This window comes from Antechinus flavipes, chromosome 3 (assembly GCF_016432865.1).
Source record: "Antechinus flavipes isolate AdamAnt ecotype Samford, QLD, Australia chromosome 3, AdamAnt_v2, whole genome shotgun sequence".
Classification (NCBI taxonomy): domain Eukaryota; kingdom Metazoa; phylum Chordata; class Mammalia; order Dasyuromorphia; family Dasyuridae; genus Antechinus; species Antechinus flavipes.
The window spans coordinates 606,915,900-606,937,016 of NC_067400.1; the positions used below are offsets into that span (position 1 = coordinate 606,915,900).

At 36.7% G+C, this 21,117-nt stretch overlaps 1 protein-coding gene across 2 annotated transcripts in view; it reads left to right on the forward strand.

Annotated features, from left to right (window-relative positions):
• Nucleotides 1-21,117, forward strand: part of LOC127555970 (tumor necrosis factor receptor superfamily member 14-like) — a 659,215-nt gene that overhangs the window by 67,594 nt on the left and 570,504 nt on the right. For both annotated transcript variants that reach the window (XM_051988754.1, XM_051988755.1), the window contains exon 4: nt 9,889-10,044. In XM_051988754.1, the coding sequence (XP_051844714.1) occupies nt 9,889-10,044 (156 nt within the window). The remainder of the gene's footprint in view (nt 1-9,888; nt 10,045-21,117) is intronic.

Genomic DNA, 21,117 nt, shown 5'->3' on the forward strand with positions numbered 1-21,117 from the left:
GTGAATACTGTCAGTGACTCACTCAATCAACATTTATTAAACACCTTCTGTGTACCAAACACTATCAGATTCCTCTATCTAAAGGAGACAAAGACTGCTTTCATAGTCCAAGGACTGAGATGTTAGCAAAGCTAACTCATATAAGGTTAGTGAGAGACTAGATAATTTGTCAGTTTATAAACTAGCCCCACAGAATTGGGGTGGTGGGGGACAGGACTCTATAAGGACTATTTATCACAGCCACCTATTGCCCATAGGAAAGTTAGTTGGAGTTTCCAATGAGCCGGTAGAGAGAGCTGAGAGGGGAGTGTCTGTGGTGAGAGAAGTGAGAAAAAGAGGCCATCAGTTATACAGACTTTCTGATTCAAATATAGACACTGAAAATGTTTTTTTTTAATAATTATAATTTTTTGTTTCCTGTTATGTTTATTTGATTATGTTTTATGTTATATTTATGCTATGGCAAGGTTTGTTAATTGTGCTAGATATTGGTACTTATAATTCAGTTGTGTTTTATATAAGGACCTATTCATTTTATTGAAGCTAGATAGTTTTGCTTGGTTAATTAGCCATCACTTTTAATTTATTGCTTGAGAAATACACATACACACACCTACATATACACACATAGATATGCATCTATGTCCTCCAAAGAAGCAGGTACAGAACCAAGCTCAAAGTTAGAAAGAGTCTAATGCGAGTCTTGGGGAGCTGCATGATGGGACACTGCTCTGTGTGTGTGTGTGTGTGAGAGAGAGAGAGAGAGAGAGAGAGAGAGAGAGATCAACTTTCCCCCAAATTCTCTCTAAGAAAGATAATCTGTGTTGTTTCCCAAGCTGAATGAGTCCACTCTTTTCATCAGAGAAACAGAGGGGGGCAGCTCAGGGATTCATACTAAGGTGGGGGGGAGCACAGAACTGAAAACTCAAGTATCTAGGAATAAGAATAGCCCAAATTCCAAACTTGTCTTTTAGATGTCAGGAGGGGAAAGTCCCCTGTGACCTGAGCAGGATGTGGGGAGACTGAGATATAAAGTGTTGAGGAGTTTTACAAAAAGTTTGGGCGTATGAGATGAAGTTCTGGAATCTGGTCTGTGAGTAGGTAGAGGACTGGGCTTGTCTTTCTTCCCTCCCCTTTTAGCCTTTTTAAGATTCCTGTAACTCCTTGAGAGTTACAAGCTAGTTAGAGTGAGAGAGCTTAGAGATTAAATCCCAAGATCTCAGGTCTGCAGCCTGGAAGAAATCCTGGGGGTTTTCATATTGTCTCCAGAGAATGACAGGATCAAGATTACAGTCCACTTTTGCTGACATCCTGGATTATTCTTTCTTCCTTGCCTTCATTACCTTCCTTTTCCTTGCCCAAGGTACTCAACATGTTTATAGCTCATGCACTGGAGTGTATGGAGGACTTTATGAAGTGGACGGGGAGTGCTGTTACCCTTGTGATCCAGGTAGGTGAGAGAATTTCTTCCTCTGGGACAAATCATTCTCTTACTCTGGTAAATGGCCGCCTCTTCCAAGGTCTCTTCCTTTCTTCATGAGTCCATTCAAATTCCAGAATCATAAAATCTCAAAGTTTAAAGGGACCACGAAGGGAGGAAGGGGGGGGGGTGTCCTCAGAGTTTAGAAGAACGATGGAGGTGCAATAAGAAGGCAAATGATTTGATTTAGGCATAAAAACGTGTGTGTGTGTGTATGTGTGTGTGTGTGTGTGTGTGTGTGTGTGTGTTTACGAAAAGTGTGGTTATGAAAATTATGGTTATGACCTGGGTTAACAGAAGTGGAGAAACAGATCAGAGAGACTGCCAATCCCAAGACAGGTATCCAATTTCTGGTTGTTTCTAAAAAATAATCCCAAAAACTGAGTCTGCCAGGGCAATTCCCACAGGATAAGGGATTTCAAAGTTAAAGCACACCAGCAAATCATAGTCTAGTAAATTTAAGGAAGGAGTAAAGGACTTCCAATTAAATCTGAACTAGTAAGACAGGGGGTAGGGCAGAAGTGCCTAAGAAAATACACCAGTTTCCCCAATTTCCTATTTCTTCCTCCTTTTTTTTCTTTTGGAAAGAACAATGACATAGTGGGGGAGGCACCTAGATGGGGATAACCTAATGGTCGGGGAGGTTACTGATATTCTAATGACATCTAACATGGATAAACCTTTATCTTGTCATGTCAGTCCAAATTACATCAGGAAAAGTGGGCGATGGTTCTCAATTGCTGCTTCTTGCTGAAAATGGGCAAAGATGCTCAGTCCAGGAGGGGATTGGGTATATGTAGTGTGTCGTACTGACAATCAAAGCTTGATCTAGGTCCCAGAAGCAAATCAATATTTCTGGAATTTGTCCAAATCTAGAAACAAAAACAAATCTAACAAAGAAAAGTTAGAACAGTCTGAGAGAGAAAGACTGGTCCACAAGGACTGCTACAAGATGTGGCCTCTCATTAGTTATAAACCTTAAAAAAATAAAAATAAAAAAAAAAAAAACTTGAATATCCAGACACAATATCTAGTAACCAATAGATGACTAGACTAAATACTTATTTGCTCAAATATTTAGGATATAATCATTACAGATAACCAGACTGGAAACAGCAAGGTATGACATAATTGAATTAACAATTTCTTATTGACCTTTGCTCTGATTATAGAAATCAGTTAGAGGAGAAAAAAATGCAGTGACATATTATTTCTTGCATTGTTATTTCATGGTTTTCTTTTGGTTACAACTTTCTGGCAGTCCAATTATTCTTATAATTTCTCTTCATCCATTCTCCAGATCTGTCATTTTTATAAGATGTTTCATATTCTATTCTATTTTTTTTCATTCTTTAGAATCTGTTTTGTTTTTTCTTGGTCTTTCATAGTTTCACAGGCTTCTCCTTGCCGAATTCTAATTTTCAAAGAGTTATTTTTCATCTTTGAAACTCTGTATCTCCTTTTCTAGTTGTTATCTTTCTTTATAATCTTTTTTAAAAAATTTTTTCTCAGTGTCTCTCATTTGATTTTTATAATCTTTTTTGAGTTCTTTTATAAATTCTCTTTGGGTAGGGAGCCATTTCATATTACTTTTTGGGACAGAAGAAGCTGCTCATGATTTCTTAAAGCACAATAATACTCCATCACAATTATGTACCAAAACTTGTTCAGCCATTACTCAATTGATGGGCATCTCTTCAGTTTCCATTTCTTGCCACCAGAAAAGAGCAGTTATAAATATTTTTAAACAAATAGATCTTTTGTCTTTTGAGGGCTTTAATTTTTTTTTATTTTAAACTTAAATAAAAAAATCATAAGAAAAAATTACCATATACACAGTAGACCATACAAGAGGGTTGATTATAAAAGAATAAATTTTGGAAGAAGACTTCTGGGAAGATGGCAAAATAAATTGCTAAATTTCAAGCTCTCCAGATTTCCCCCACAAATAGAACAGATTTGCACCTCAGGGAGAACATAGACTGGGGAAAAAAATCAAGACTTGGGATAGAACAGGAGTTTGATCAATAGAGTCTAAAAAGGCACCAAGAAAGACACAGGACTAGGGATTAACCCCAGTGAAGTGCAAATACCTCCAGGGTATCCCCATCTAAATAACAAGTGAAAAGCTACCAAGAGGGCTACCTAGGTGTGTCTGGAACCTCTGCAGTAATCACAGACTTTCGCCACTTGAATTGTTTGTGGAGTCTTAAGTCTGGGAAGACTGAATGAACCTCAGCTGATCAGGAACAACAGACCCAGATGTACAATAGGGATGTGGCCCTGGGAAAAAAGCAAATAACACCCAATGAGTGCAGAGGCAGTAAGGCAGGGTGCTGCTGGATATGGGTACTTGCAGGAAGGTGGAGATCTTGGTTTGAGGTTTCTGATCGAGTAGAGAGGTGAAGCCAGATACCATTCACCCCACCCTAGGATTAAAGGTGCTTACATTAATGCATCTTATTTTTTTTAAAAAATGAACTGCCCAAGTAGAAAGAACCCCACCATAGAAATTTACTATGGGAGACTGACATTCATCATCAGGACACTGAAGGAAAAAGAGCTTCTTCTGCCCCAAAGAATAACTTGAAATGGCTCACTACCCAGACAGAATTTATAGAACACAAGAAATCACAAAACAAATTCTAAAGAATTCTTTTAATTTTTTAGTTTATGTGCTGCCAAAACAAACACCTCCTCTATTGTTTTTACATATCAGATCCAACCTATTCTAATCAGATCTGTGCCTTCTGTTTATATATATTCCTTCTAACAGCACAAATATTGAGAAACCTCTGAGTTACATATATCATCATGCCATGAAGGAATGTAAGCAGTTTAACCTTAGTTGGTCCTGTAAGATGACCCTTTCCTATTTACTTTTTTATGTCTTTCTTGAGTCTTACATGAAAATCTTTTTTTTTTTTTCATTCAGCTCTGATCTTTAACCAGGAATGCTAAAAAGTCCCCTATTTCATTGAATATCCCTTTTTTCCCTCTAAATAATTATACTCAGTTTTTCTGGTAAATGATTCTTGTTTGTAATCCTAGCGCTTTTGTTCTCCAGAATATCTTATTTAATATAGGAGCTGCTAAATTTTGTGTTATCCTAATTGTAGCTCTGGCTGCTTACAATATTTTCTCCTTGGCCTTGGAGAGCTGGAATGTTACTATATATTCTGTATTATTGTGTGTTTTTTTCTGATTACACATGTATATTAGATTTTAAAATACATACTTCTTTATGAATCTTGTTGGGAGAGAAAAATCAGAACAAAAGGGAAAAACCATGAGAGAGAAAAAAAAAAGAAAAAGAAAAAAGAAACGACTATAGCATGTATTGATTTATATTCAGTATTCCGAGTTCTGGATACAGATGGTTCTGATTTTTTCACTCAGTATCAGTTCATGTAAATCTTTTCAGGCCTTTCTAAAATCAACTTGTTCATCACTTCTTATAGAACAGTAATATTCCATTATCTTCATATACTACAACTTAATCAGCCATTCCCCAATTGTTGGGCATCTCCTAATTTTTCAATTTTTTGCTTCCCGAAAAAAAAAACTGCTACACGCATTTTTACAATGTGGTGTCTTTTCCCCTCCTTTATGATTTATTTTCTTGAGCTACAAACTCAGTAATGGCACTGATAGATCAAAGGATATTCACAGTTTGATACCCTTTGACAAATTCTAAATTTGTCTAAAAGACAAATTCTAAATTCTCTCCAGATAGTTGGGTCATTTCTACCATAATATTCTGAGAATTATCATTTTGGGATCTGTTTAAGCAGGTGATTGATGGTTTCTGTGCATTTTTATTTTCTTCCCAGTTCTAGAATATCAGGAATGTTTCCCCTGATAATTTCCTGAAAGATGGTATTTACTCATTTTGTTCTCTCAACAGCCATAGAAATGCAGGCCCTATTCCCCCCTCCATTATTTAATTATGAGTCAGAAGTTATGTAATTTCTCTGTGGTTATACCAAAAAAAATCTGGGACTGGATTTGAACTCAGGTCTTCATGAATCCAAGCCTGGTGTTCTATCTACTGCAAAAACCTAGCTGTGTTATTTCACCTGACTTCTCATACATTCCTATTCTGATCAAATTGGCTACCTGGCTGCCTTAGACTGCATGCCATTCCCAAATCTCTGCATTTTTTCCATGATCACAGGTCCTTTTTGTTTGGAATTCTTCCCATAACTCTCATGTTATTCCTAAATCCCTTCAATGTATAATGCAGACACCACTTTCTCCATAAGGTCTTTTTCTGATTCTCTCTCCCCTTCAAAAAAAAAATATTTGTCTTTAACATTATTTTTTAAAATTATGAGTTGCAAATTATTTTTCTTTCAGCCCTGCACCCATCCCACAAGATGGTAGGCAATATGGACTTAATTATACATATGAAGTCGTATAAAACATTTCCATATTACTCATGTTTCCAAAAAAAAAAATAAAGTGAAAAATACTATTATTTATTTTGCACTCAGAATTCATCTGGTTTCTTCTCTTTCTCTGGGCATGCATCTCTCTCTTTCTCTTGCTGTCTTTCTCTGTCTTTGTCTTTGTGTGTCTGTGGAGGACTAAAACTCTTGAGGTTCTTGCACTGAGGTTGGTTTAAGCATTAGGGCTAATTACTGATTGGACAATAATCTATGGGCATGTGCTTGGGGAATGGCCCTTCCCACTATCCTGTGCTGGCTCCATAATTGGTGTATACAGAAAATAATAGGAGGGATTGGGGGTTGAGTATGACTATCTAGAGTCACTTTGGTGGTGGATGAGGAAGAAGGAGGTTGAGGAGATCCTGCTTCCAGTTCCTTCACTTCTACCACTAAAGACCAAGAATAAAGACTAAGGACTTTTGCTTATCCTGACTCCAGCCAATTCTAAGGTATCCTGGGTGCTAGCTCGGTCAACACATGTATGTATACATGTCTGTTTTTCTCTATCTCTGTCTTTGTCTTTCTGTCTCTTTCTGTCTTTGAGATCCCTTCCAGTTTTGACAATCTGGATTTAAATTGAGGGATGGATGTGCACCCTCCTAATTTTCATAATAAACCATCCTAACTTTCATAGGTAGCCTTAGGAGCTTCCGGATCCTTGTCTAGGGTGTTCATATGTTGTTGCTAAGGGGAATTGAGACTGTAGAGCAATGGCTTCTGCAAGGAGCTGTCCTATGTCTTGTTCTTGATGCTGACTCTTTGTTATCTTTAGGTTACAAACTAAGTGGGACATGTAACATAAAGGAAGGCACTTTCTGTATACCTTGTGATCCTGGGACTTACATTACAACCAAGCATATCCTGAAGAACTGTCTCCTATGTAAAGTCTGTGACTCTGGTAAGAAATTCTTCAGAGGCCTTAGGGTCAACTAAGACCCTGGATCTAACCCAGAGTTTGTCCTACAATGGATACTATAGCTTCCCTGGGAAAGATGAGAGTTATGCAATTATCTCACTATATAAGAAAAATCAGATCAAAAAGGAAAGAAAATAAGTAAAACAAAATGCAACTGAACAACAACAAAAAGAGTGAAAATGCTATATTATTGATGTTGCTGTGTACAATGATCTCCTGGTTCTTAGAGCATGATAGTTTACATTTAGGAAATATGAGGTAATTTATTCACACTCTCACACACACTCCTAGAACATCCAAATTGGGAGGAACCTCAGAACAGAGTGCTTAAAATGTCTAGGATTCTGAAGAGGCTAGTCAGCAGAGCTAGTCCTCAGGAACTTGTGAAAGAGGGTGAACTAGGCCCTAAAGCTCTCCCAGCTCTTTAAATATGCATGTATACACTTTCCTGATCCCTAGCCACAGGAGTAGGAGGGTTATCTCAAGACCTGTGTTTCTTCCTGAGGGCCTAAAACCTTTCCCTGTAACTCCCAGCTTGGCATGTCCCTAGCAGTATAATAGCATTTCAAATTACTTTCTCCATGTCTTCTGAGCCTTCCCTTGTTGTCTTCCAGGGAGACATTATGTTAAGGAATTAATTCATGTTAGATTGTGAATCACTGTTAATATTGCCCTGTCTTAGGATTTTGAATGAATTTTTAAAGATGGATTTTCACCCATAGTAATAGGAGAATGCTTTTCAAGCACAAAGATTTTCTCCTCCCCTTGGTTCTATTCCAGGTGGTTCAGTGCTACATCAGGTTGGAGAAGGGCATATGTATCCTTGTGGGTGGGGGGATTGTTCAGAAAGAGGGTAGGGGAATGCTAAGTGGTGGAGAAGGTCTTTTTGCTCTCTCACCCACTTTAGCTCTGAGTATTCTGAAATTTGGACTTCTCTATTTGAACAGACTGTTCTGCATAACAAAGAAATCACCTTAAACATGTCAAAACTGTTGACAATGTAAAGCACTGGGGACTCTCCTGGTTCTTTTTGCTTCCCCATTTCTCCTTTTTTGCTTCTCCCCATGATCTAGGATTATTCACCTGTTTCCTGCAGAGTATCTCCTTTCCTCAGTCCATATGGAAGGGATTAATAGATAATAGACTCAGAGCTAAAAAAGACCAGAGAGGTCATGTCATCTAGGACCCTCATTTTACTGAAGAAACTGATCCCAGGGAAGTTGGGACCTGACCAAAGTCACAAAGCAGTAAAGAGCAGAGCCAGAATTTGACCTCAGGTCCCATGATGGCAAGTTAACTCCTTGCTCAGAGCTTTTCATCTTTCCCTGCTCCGTTTTTAAAGTTCGAAAAGGTTTTCACCCTCAATATTGCCATGAGATGATGCATAGGGAAGAGTCCTACATTAGACATTAGAGATGCTGGGTTCAAAACTTAGCTCTTCCATTTATTATCTGTATGTCAGTCAGTAAACATCCAATAAGCACATACTATGTGTCAAGCTCTGTGCTAAGTGCTGGGGATACCAAGAAAGACCCTGAGAATCTAATGAGGTACGCACCAAGACAGCACTCTATACCAACATGGTATAGGCAGGATGATGAATTAGAAATTATCTTAGAAGGAAGGCACTAGCATTGAGGGAAATCAGGAAAAAAGTAATTTACCTCTCTGGGCTTCCATATGCTCATTTCTAAAGCAAGACACTTCAATGTAATGACAAGTCAGGTTCCATCAACCTCTAAATGTCTTCTCTCTGCATTTGACTGGGAGGTTTGGGCTCTAATAGCTGCTGGCACAGTGCATAGAATGCTGGGTCTGGAGTCAGTGAAATGAGTTCAAATGTGACTTCAGACACTTCTAATTTTGTGACCTTGGGTACCACTTGCCTTTAGTCTGCCTCAACTGTTAAATGGGAGGGCAAGAGCAGCATCTACCTCTCAGGGTTGTTTTATATAGCACAGTGTCTGGTACATTGAGGGATAACCACTAAATGAATGCTTCTTCCCTTCCCTTTTCCCCTTATATCTTGACATCTCTCAAGACTCTGTGTGACCTTGAGAAAGTCCTTTTCCCAACTGCACTTCAATGGCTGCATCTGAACATTAGATATTTTCTTGGAGGGTCTGTTAGACTTGCCTCAGATTATAATGAACCCAGGTAGTTTGGTATAGTTGAGCATCAAACTCACAGACATGTGAATTTGTAGAACTGGAGTCAGCCTCCTGCTCACAGAAGCGTAAATGACTGATCCCAAATATCTTCAGCCTGTGTCACCCTGCAGCTAACCACAGCAGTTCCTTCCTTCTTCAGTTCTCTCATAGGCTTACAAGGACCTACAAGGTTTGTGGATTTCACCTTTTGTGGTATTTCCTGAATATACCCCTTTCTCTCCTCTGACACAGCAGACCCTCTTCACCTCACACCTAGAGTGTTGCAATAAATGCTGTGAGGGTGTCTGGCTTTCTCCAGTCTCTCCCCACTCCAATCTATCCTCTTTTCAACTACCAAAATGATTTTCCTAAAGCACAGGTCCAAACCTGTCACCATCTAACTCAATAAACTTCAATGACTCCCTCTCACCTCTAGAAGCAAAACTGAATTTTTTTTAAGTCCTTCATAACCTAGTCCCTTCTTACCTTTACAATCTTATTGCATCTTATACCCTCGCCTATTTCTCACACACTCTGATCCAGGAACAGTCAACTCTGTAGTCTTCCCAGATGGGCATTTTCCCTTATGCCTCTATGCTCATCTCGACCTTCTGTCTTTCTTATCTTCCTTAAAATCCTAGCTAAAAGCCCACCTTTCCAAGAGACCAATCTCCTTCCTTCTTATGTCTAGGGCCTTTCCTCTCTTGATCATCTCCAATTTATCCTGTGTGGATCTTGTTTCTACATACTTCTTTGAGTGCATTAGACTATGATGTACTTGAAAGCAGGGGTTATCTTTTACCTTTCTTTCTAATGCGTGCCTGTAACATAGTAGGTGCTGAATAAATGGTTAATTGACTAACCTAATGTCTCCTTCTTCCTTTCTTTCAGAGCTCAGTTTGGTGACCAGAAGGGAATGTTCATCTACCTCTAATACAGTGTGTGGCTGTTCTCCACGTTATTTTTGCACTGATATGAAAGATGATGACTGTGAGCTGTGTGCGCCTCATCGAGTTTGTAGCCCTGGCCAATATGTAAAGGCTAAAGGTGAGCCTGCTCTGTTATCATCCACCCAAGAACCCAGGACTATTGTTATGGCAGCCTGAGAAATTCCCATCTTCCCTCAGTCCTGGCTGCCTTCCTGGAACCAGGAGTACAATGGGATGACACTTGTATCTGTTGTGAAAGGATTAGGGTTCAAAACTAAGCTTTGTGCCTACTGTTCATGTGATGCTGAGTTTCCTTGACTTCTCTAATCCTCAGTTTTCTTATCTATAGAAAAAAAAATGGATAATATAGGTTTTAGAAGACCTCTGACATCTCTGAGGTTTGACCAGGTAGTCAAACAAAGCACATTCATTCATTGACCATGTCCAAAGAGCATGTATGTCTCCTTCAGCACCTTGTGTCCATCACTTCTTTGTTAGGAGGTGAGTAGCATGTTTCAGTATGAGTTCTTTGGAATTGTAGTTGGTTATTCCATTGATTTGAGTTCTTAAATCTCTCCAAGTTGGTTGTCTTTACGAGGTTGTTGCTATTGTGTAAATTGTTCTGCTGGTTCTGCTCACTTCTCTCCACAGCAGTTCATACAAGTTTTCCCATGTTTCACAGAAATCATCCACTTTATCATTTCTTATGTTGCGATAATATTCCTTTAAATTCATGTATCACAGTTTGTTCAACCATTCCCTGACTGGTGGACATATCTTCAGTTTCTAGTACTTTACAGAGAAAAAATGTAGGCTACAAGTATTTGTGTATATATTATCCCTTTTATTCTTTATCTGAACTCTTTGGGAATATAGCATCAGAAGTAGTGAGTTGGACAGCTTAGTAACTTTGGGGATGTAGTTCCAAATTATTTTTTAAAATATCCAGACCAAGTCACAGCTCCACCAGTATATCAATATATCTGTTTTTCCCACAGTCCTTTCATCATTTGCTATTTTCCTTTTTTTTTGTCAGCAATTTCAAATTGATGCATATAAGATCAAACCTCAGAGTTATTTTAATTTTTATTTCTCTAATTATTAAAGATTTAGATCATGTCAGCAACATGGCTATTGATAACTTAGATTTCTTGCTTTGAAAACTGCTATCATTTGGAAAATGGCTCTTATTCTTATACATTTGAATGTATACTATATCTAATACAGATAATATATATATAATATGCATATACATATACATACATATATATGTATACATATAATGTATGATGTAGATCTATATATAAATTAAAATGAGACTTTTACCAGAAAAAATTTGCTGCAAAAATTTTCCATGCTTCCTTCACTATTTACCTGCTTCCCTTCTAATTTTACTTTTTAATCAAAATTTTATTGAAAGGCCATTTTCATACAATACTTTCTTTTTTTTTATTATAACTGTTTATTTACAAGATATCTGTATAGGTAATTTTTCAACATTGACAATTGCAAATCCTTTTTTTTCCAACTTTTGCTCTCCTTCCCCCAGATGGCAGGTTGACCAATACATGTTAAATATGTTAAAGTATAAGTGAAATACAATATATGTATACATGTTCAAACAGTTATTTTACTATATAAAAAGAGTTGGACTTTGAAATAGTGTACAATTAGCCTGTGAAGGAAGTCAAAAATGCAGGCGGACAAAAATAGAGGGATTGGGAATTCTATGTAGTGGTTCATAGTCATCTCCCAGAGTTCTTTCCCTGCTCTATTGGAACTGATTTACTTCATCTTCATTGTTGAAGAGGGCCATGTCCATTAGAATTGATCATCATATAGTATTGTTGTTGAAGTATATAATGATCTTCTGGTCCTGCTCATTTCACTCAGCATCAATTCATGTAAGTCTCTCCAGGCCTTTCTGAAATCATCCTGCTGCTCATTTCTTACAGAACAATAATATTCACATGTCACAATTTATTCAGCCATTCTCCAATTGATGGCCATCCATTCAATTTCCAGTTTCTGGCCACTACAAAGATGGCTGCCACAAATATTCTTGCACATACAGGTCCTTTTCCCTTCTTTAAGATCTCTTTGGGATATAGGCCCGGTAGTAACATTGCTGGGTCAAAGGTATGCAAAGTTTGATAGCTTTTTGAGCATAGTTCCAAATTGCTCTCCAGAATGGCTGGATGTATTCCCAATTCCACCAGCAATGTTTCAGTGTCCCAGTTTTCCCACATCCCCTCCAGCATTCTGCATTATCTTTACTTGTCATTCTAGCCAATCTGACAGGTGAGTAGTGGTATTCAGAGTTGTCTTAAATTGAATTTCTCTGATTAATAATGACTTGGAGCATCTTTTCATATGGCTAGAAATAGTTTCAATTTCTTCATCTGAGCATTGTCTGTTCATATCCTTTGACCATTTATCAACTGAAGAATGGCTTGATTTCTTATAAATTAGAGTCGATTCTCTATATATTTTGGAAATGAGGCCTTTATCAGAAACTTTGACTGTAAAAATGTTTTCCCACTTTATTGCTTCCCTTCTAATCTTATCTGCATTAGTTTTGTTTGTACAAAAACTTTTCAATTTGATATAATCAGATTTTTCTATTTTGTGATCAATAATGATCTCTAGCTCTTCTTTGGTCATAAATTGCTTCCTTTTCCACAGGTCTGAGAGTTAAACTTTCCTATGCTCTTCCAATTTATTTATAATCTCATTCTTTATGCCTAGGTCATGAACCCATTTTGACTTTATCTTGGTGTATGGTGTTAAATGTGGGTCAATGCCTAGTTTCTGTCATACTAATTTCCAATTTTCCCAGCAATTTTTATCAAACAGTGAGGTCTTATACCAAAAGCTGGGATCTTTGGGTTTGTCAAACACTAGATTATTAAAGTTATTGGCTGTTTTGTCCTTTGAACCTAATCTATTCCACTGATCAACTAGTTTATTTCTTAGCCAATACCAAATAGTTTTGGTAACTGCTGCTTTATAATATAATTTTAGATCTGGTACAGCTAGGCCAACTTCACTTGATTTTTTTTTCCATTAATTCCCTTGAAATTCTTGACCTTTAGTTTTTCCATATGAACTTTGTTGTTATTTTTTCTAGGTCATTAAAATAGTTTTTTGGGAGTCTGATTGGTATAGCACTAAATAAATAGATTAGTTTAGGTAGTATTGTCGTCTTTATTATCTTTGCTCATCCAATCCAAGAGCATTTAATATTTTTCCAATTGGTTAGATCTGACTTTATTTATGTAAAAGAGTTTTATAGTTTTGCTCATAAAGTTTCTTGTTTTCTCTTGGCAGATAGATTTCTAAATATTTTATACTGTCAGTAGTTACTTTAAATGGAATTTCTCTTTGTAACTCTAACTGTTGGATTTTGTCAGTGATCTATAAGAATGCTGATGACTTTGTAAGTTTATTTTGTATCCTGCAACTATGCTAAAGGAGTGGATTATTTCTAATAGCTTTTTAGTAGAATCTCTGGGGTTCTCTAAGTATACCATCATATCATTAGCAAAAGAGTGATAATTTGGTTTCCTCATTACCTACTCTAATTCCTTTAATCTCTTTCTCAGCTCTTATTGCCAAAGCTAGCATTTCTAATACAATATTGAATAGTAATGGTAATAGAGGGAAACCTTGTTGCACTCCTGATCTTATTGGGAATGGTTCCAGTTTATCCCCATTACATATGATGCTTACTGATGGTTTTAAATAGATGCCACTGGTTATTTTAAGGAAAAGACCATCTATTCCTATACCCTCAAGTGTTTTAATAGGTATGGATGTTGGATTTTATCAAATGCTTTTTCTGCATCTATTGAGATGATCATACAGTTTTTGTTAATTTGGTTATTAATATGGTCAATTATACTAATAGTTTTCCTAATATTGAACCAGCCCTACATTCCTAGTATAAATCCTACTTGATCATGGTGTATTATCCTGGGGGTGATTTTCTGAAGTCTTTTTGCTAATATCTTGTTTAAGATTTTAGCATCAATATTCATTAGGGAGATTGGTCTACAATTTTCTTTCTCTGTTTTCAACCTACCTGGTTTAGGTATCAGTACCATGTCTGTGTCATAAAAGGAATTTGGTAGGAATCCTTCATTCCCTATTTTTTCAAATAGTTTATAAAGCATTGGGGCTAATTGTTCTTTGAATGTTTGGTAGAATTCACATGTAAATCCATCTGGTCCCGGGGATTTTTTTTTAGGGAGTCGATTAATAGCTTGTTCTGTTTTTTTTTCTGAAATAGGGCTGTTTAAGCAATTTACTTCCTTCTCTGATAATCTGGGAAGCCTATATTTTTGGAGGTAGTCATCCATTTTGCTTAGGTTATCAAATTTATTGGCATAAAGTTGGGCAAAGTAACCCCTTATTATTTCTTTAATTTCCTCTTCATCAGTGGAAAGTTCTCCCTTTTCATTTTTAAGACTACTAATTTGACTTCCCTCTCTCCTTTTTCTAATCAGATTTACCAAAGGTTTATCAATTTTATTGGTTTTTTCATAAAACCAACTCTTAGTTTTATTTATTAGTTCAATAGTTTTTTTTTACTTTCTATATTATTAATTTCTCCTTTTAATTTTAGAATTTCAAGTTTAGTAATTGATAGGGGGGTTTTAATTTGGTCTTTTTCTAGCTTTTTAAGTTGCAGGCCCAATTCATTTATCTTCTCTTTCTCTATTTTATTCAAGTAAGCCTCTAAGGATATAAAATTTCCCCTTATTACCTCTTTGGCTGCATCCCATAAATTTTGGTATGATGTCTCATCGTTGTCATTATCTTGAGTGAAATTATTAATTGTGTCTATAATTTGCTCTTTCACCCATCATTCTTTAAGATGAGATTATTTAGTTTCCAATTACTTTCTGGTCTATTTACCCCTAGCTTTTTGTTGAATGTAGTTTTTATTGCATCATGATCTGAAAAGAAAGCATTTACTAGTTCTGCCTTCCTGCATTTAATTTTGAGGTCTTTATGTCCCAATATATGGTCAATTTTTGTATATGTTCCATGAGCTGCTAAGAAGAAAGTATATTCCTTTCTGTTTCCATTAAGTTTTCTCCAAAGATCTGTCATACCTAATTTTTCTAATATTCTATTTACCTTTTTAATTTTTCTTGTTTGTTTTGTGGTTTGATTTATCTTATTCTGAGAGTGCAAGGTTGAGATCTCCCACTATTATAGTTTTACTGTCTATTTCTTCTTACAACTCTCTTAATTTCTCCTTTAGGAAATTAGATGCTATACTATTTGGTGCATATGTGTTTAATATTGATATTGCTTCCTTGTCTTTAGCAAGATATAGTTTCTTTCCTTATCTCTTTTAATTAGATCAATTTTTGCTTTTGCTTGATATGAGGATGGCTATCCCTGCTTTTTTGACTTCACTTGAAGCATAATAGATTCTGCTTTAGCCTTTTACCTTTACTCTGTATTTATCTCCCTACTTTAAATGTGTTTCCTGTAAACAACATATTGTAGGGTTCTGACTTTTTAATCCAGTCCGCTATCCACCTCAGTTTTATGGGAGGGTTCATCCCATTCCATTTACAGTTTACATTTACAGTTAAAATTACTAATTCTATATTCCCTGCCATCAAAATATCCCTAGATTATGCTTTTCTTTTTCTTGAAAGTATTCTTTCCTAGTATTAAACTTATGGGCCCCACTTGCATCACTCAGCTCTCCCTCTTTAGGTTCTCTCCCTCCTCCCTTTGACTCCCTTCCCCTTTCTTGTACCCTTCCCTTATTACTCTTTTTTGCTTTTCTCTTTTGCTATCCCTCTTTTTAATGAGGTGAGAGAAGATTCTCTGTAAAATAGATATGTCAATTGTTTTCTCTTTGAGTCAACTCTGATGAGAGTAAGATTCACACAATGTGTGAATGTCCCCCTCTCTAAGTTCCCTCAAATATGATAGGTTTCCTTTGCCTCATCGTGAGATATCGTTTCCTTCTTTTTATCTCCCCTTTTTCCTTTTTCTGACACTAACCCCTTTCCATTTCTACTTCCCGTTTTAATGTTATGTCAGTAAAATCAAATTATACATGTGGTATTTATGTATATACACAACAGAAATACAGTTCTCAAGAGTTCCTTTTACCTTTTTCTTTTTCTCTTGAGCCTTTAGTTGGAGATCAAGTTTTTTTGTTTAGATCTGCCTTTTTTTTCCTTAGAAAGAAATGGAAGTCCTCTGTTTTATTAAATGTCTATCTTCTTCCATGGATGCTCAGCTTAGCTGGGTAGTTTATTCTTGACTGCATTCCAAGTTCTTTTGCCTTTCAGCATATCAGATTCCAGGCCCTTAGATCCTTTAATGTTGAGGCAGCCAGATCTTGAATGATCCTAATTGTGGCACCTCAGTATTTGAATTGTTTTTTCCTGGTTGCTTGTGATATTTTTTCCTTAGTTTGATAGTTCTGAAATTTGGCCACAATATTCCTTGGAGTCTTTATTTTAGGGCCTTTTTCAGAAGGTGTTCTGAATTCTTTCAATACCTATTATACCTTCTAGTTCTATTACTTCTGGGCAGTTCTCTTTGATGATTTCCTGGAAAATAGTATCTCGGCTCTTTTTTTATCATAAGTTTTGGGAAGTTCAGTGATCCTCAGATTATCTTTCCTAGATCTATTTTCCAGGTCTGTTGTTTTTCCAAGTAAATGTTTAACGTTTTTTCCTAATTTTTTTTTCTTTCTTTCTTTTTTTTTTTTTTTTTTTTTTTTTTTGGTTTTGCTTGACTGATTCTTGATGCCTCAATGAATCAGTCATTTCTATTTGTTCAGTTCTGATTTTTAGTGAGTTTTCTTCATTAGCTTTTTTTTTTTTTTTTTTTACTTCTTTTTGTGTATGTCCAATTGAGTTTTTAAATGAGTTATTTTGCTCTATGGAATTTTTTTTCCATTTCACTAATTTTTTTTAAGTTATTTTCTTTTTCCAATTCACAAATCCTACTTTCTTGGGAATTATTTGCCTTTTCCAATTCACAAATTCTTTCCCTGCACTTCTTGGGAGTTTTTTTACCTTTTCCAATTCACATTTCAGGAAGCTGTTGCTCTCTTGCATAGCTTCTCTTTCCTTTCCCCATTTTTCTTCTAGTTCTCTTTTAAGGTTTTTAATAGTCTCTTCTAGGAGAGCCTTTTGTGTGGGGACCAACAATTGTCTGGAGACTGCTATTATTCTCTTCAGGGTTGAAAACCTGCTCTCTTTCTGTACAGAAGCTATCAATTATCCTTTTGGTTTTTTTACTTATTTTTTAAAAGCTTGTAAGGTCTGCCTTCAGGGCCAGGAGATTACCAGCTTCCTTTGCAGAACAGGGATAGGTATATGGACAGATAGCTGTCCTGCCAGCTGGCTACAAAGAGCAGCGAGATACAGGAGTGCTTTGGGAAAGAGAGAAGTAACTAAGGCTCAAGTGCCCTGCAAAGAACCCTGTTGTTAGGATTAACAACTGCCCTGGGGCTAGAAGCTGAGCAGTGAAAGTGTCACTACCCCAGTCCAAAGTCCACTGTGGGGCTGTAGGTATTAGTGGCTTACCAGCAAATAATCCCACAGGGACCCAAAGTGTCCCTGCCCAAGGAAACATGGACCCCCTGTGAAAGTTCTATTGCCCCAGGCCTAGCCCGCCACTGTGCAGATTAGAGGCTGCCCCAGGCTGTGCCCCCCTGCCATGCAGATTTCTAACTACCTGCAGGATACAACTGCACAGTTGTGCTGTGGTCTATGCTGAGTCACTTCTGGTTTTGGGTGAGTATAGCCAGATCTTCTTATGTTCTGGTGTTTTTTAGAGTACCCTCTGTCTTTGGCTTTAATTTCTCAGCCAGTTTACTGCTTTATAATTAAGGAAGAGCATTTAGCCTATGGGAGAGTCATCTCTATAAGTTTTCTAGCCACAGAAGTCACTCCCACCTCTGGTCTGCTCCGGACTCTAGTCTCTCCTATCTCACTGCCTGTGCTGGTCTGTTTCTTCTCCTCAGGACAAACCTGGAGGTGATCTTCCAGATTATCTTCAGTTTGTAAGTCCTTGTGCTTCTAATCTTCATGAATTTTAGCAGTCCTGTGCTATTTTTGAGGCTGAATTTAATAGTTGGTTGTGAGGGCATGAGAGGAGCTTAGAAAGTCTCCTTCTTTGCCATCTTGGCTCCACCCCCCAGATGGTTTTTCCATACAATATCTTTCACAGTCCTTTTTAAAAATACATTTGATATGCCATTCTCCAATTGATAAATGGTCAAAGGATTTGGACAGATAATTTTCAGATAAAGAAAATAAAACCATTTCTAATCACATGAAAAAGGTTATCTTAATCACTGTTGATCAAAGAAATTCAAATCAAAACAACTCTGAGATACCACACCTCTCAGATTGACTAAAATTACAGGAAAACATAATCAAGAATGTTGGAAGGGATGTGGGAAAACTGGGACACTAATACATTGTTGGTGGAACTGTGAACTGATTCAACCATTCTGGAGAGCAATTTGGAACTATGCTCAAAAAGTTATCAAACTGTGCATACCCTTTGATCCAGCAGTGTTTCTACTAGGCCTATATCCCAAATTGATTATAAAGGAGGTAAAGGGGCCCACATGTGCAAAAATGTTTGTGGCAGCCCTTTTCATAGTGTCAAGAAAGTGGAAACTGAGTGTATGCCCACCAGGTGAAGAATGGCTGAAGTTACAGTATATGAATATCTTGGCGTATTATTGTTCTATAAGAAATGATCAGCAGGATGATTTTAGAGAAGCCTGGGGAGACTTACATGAACTGATGCTGAGTGAAGTGAGCAGAACCAGATTATTGTACATGACCACAGCAAGATTATACAATGATCAATTCTGACTGATGTGCTCTTTCCAGCATTGACATGACTCAGGCCAGTTCCAGTGATATTGTGATGAAAAGAGCCATCTACACCCAGAGAGAGGACTGTGGGAACTGAATAGGGGTCACAACATAACATTCTCACAATTTTTTATTGTTTTTCGCTTGGATTTTGTTTTCTTACTCATTTTCTTTCCTTTTTAATTTGATTTTTCTTGTGCAGCAAGAGAATTGTAGGAATAGGTTTACATATATTGAATTTAACATATTTTAATATGTATAACATTTTGGATTTCTTGCCATCTAGGGGAGGGAGTAAGGGAAAGGAGGAGAAAATTTGTAACGCAAGGCTATACAAGGGTCAGTATTGTCAAATTACCATGCATATGTTTTGAAAATAAAAAGCTTTAATAAAAATAAATAAAAAACAAAAAAAATATGCTTTACATATCATTACCTTTAAGTAGAAAACATGAAATATACCTTTATATATATTATTGCACTTGAGCATATCATAAGTTCTTACTTCAGCATTTAAAAAACAAATTACCACATAGTGTTTAAAACTGGACATTTCAACACAAAAGAGAGCCTGGGATTTCTAGTGCATCATCATTAAAATCAAACATCACATTCTAGGCTATCTTTTTATGAGCAATAATTATCCCTCATCAAAGGTTATAAGATGAGGTGGCAGATAGTTTTGTTCTGTGCTTTTTTCTCCCCCATGACTGTTGGTTAGGTTCTCACTTCAGTTATATTTTTGATCACATGTCATTTGCTTCATCATTTAATAATTTATTTTTAGTGTAAATTTTTTTTAATTACTACCTAATCCTGTTATTACCTGCTTTTGCAAAATAGCAATATAAAGAGAACATTAAAAAAACTTAACATTTCCATATGCAATATGGGATTAGTACTTGAAGACTTGGTTGGATGTTCAGACCTCACCAAAAACTCAAACTCTAATAAGAGGAAGCAGGAAGGTTATGTATTCTGCAACTCAATTTAGTGTCTACTGGTAGGAATGGTTTTGACAACTTTTTATTCACAGTACTTCGGATGCAAAATGTCCTATTCTGTAGTTTGTTCATAAAATCCACACTTTCTTACACACACACACACACACACACACACACACACACACACACACCATGTAGTAACAAAATTGCTGTTTACTACAGTTGAAGGAAATACAGACATGATTTATCAACACTTAAAACCCACCAACTGCAATCTAACATAGCAGTCTCCAACCTGCACGAAAAACATAATACATATAAATTTCTGTAAGAACTAAAATCCATAGGCAAGTTTTCCTTTCATCTTCCCCTCTAATTTTAGCTGCATTGGTTCTGTTCATGCAAAAACTTTAAAATTTTATACAATAAACACTAACCATTTTATCTTCTTTAATCATCCCTCTTTGTTTATTGGCCATAAAGTCTTCGCTTGTCATAGATCTGATTGGCAATTTCCTCACTGCTCCACTTATTGGTTTATGATACTCTCCTGGTTTCCTGAAGATGATTCTCAAAAAGTTCAATTTCCAGTAAATAATACTTAGTTGGAGGTTTCTAAAATAAGACCAAGGCTCTGCTTTCTGGAGGTCAGCCTAGGTAAGTACAGGGGAGCTCAGTTCTTTAGAGGCTTCAAAGGACGAATGTTTCAGATACAACTCTAAAAGGCCATCTGCTTAAATTGAAGGGAATGACAATTACCATTTGTACAGAGAGGAAAGAAGCTGCCCAAATTGAAGATCTTTCAAATATTGATGAAGAAACCGGTGTGGCCAAGTAAGACACTTACTTGACCTTTTGGATCTCAGTTTTCTTTTCTGTCAAATGAGACAGTTGGACCCAATAATCTCTAAGGTCTTTTCTTCCTCTAAAGTCAGGGTTCTGCCAGCAGGATGAATACAGAGAGGACTGGCGAAACTTACATGAACTGATGCTAAGTGAAATGAGCAGAACCAGGAGATCATTATATACTTCAACAATGATACTGTTCGAGGATGTATTCTGATGGAAGTGGATTTCGTCGACAGAGATCTAACTCAGTTTCAATTGATCAAGGATGGACAGAAGCAGCTACACCCAAAGAAAGAACACTGGGAAATGAATATAAACTGCTGGCATTTTTGTTTTTCTTCCCAGGTTATTTTTACCTTCTGAATCCAATTCTCCCTGTGCAACAAGAGAACTGTTTGGTTCTGCACACATATATTGTATCTAGGATATACTGTAACCTATTTAACATGTACAGGATTGCTTGCCATCTCGGGGATGGGGTGGAGGGAAGGAGGGGAAAAATCGCAACAGAAGTGA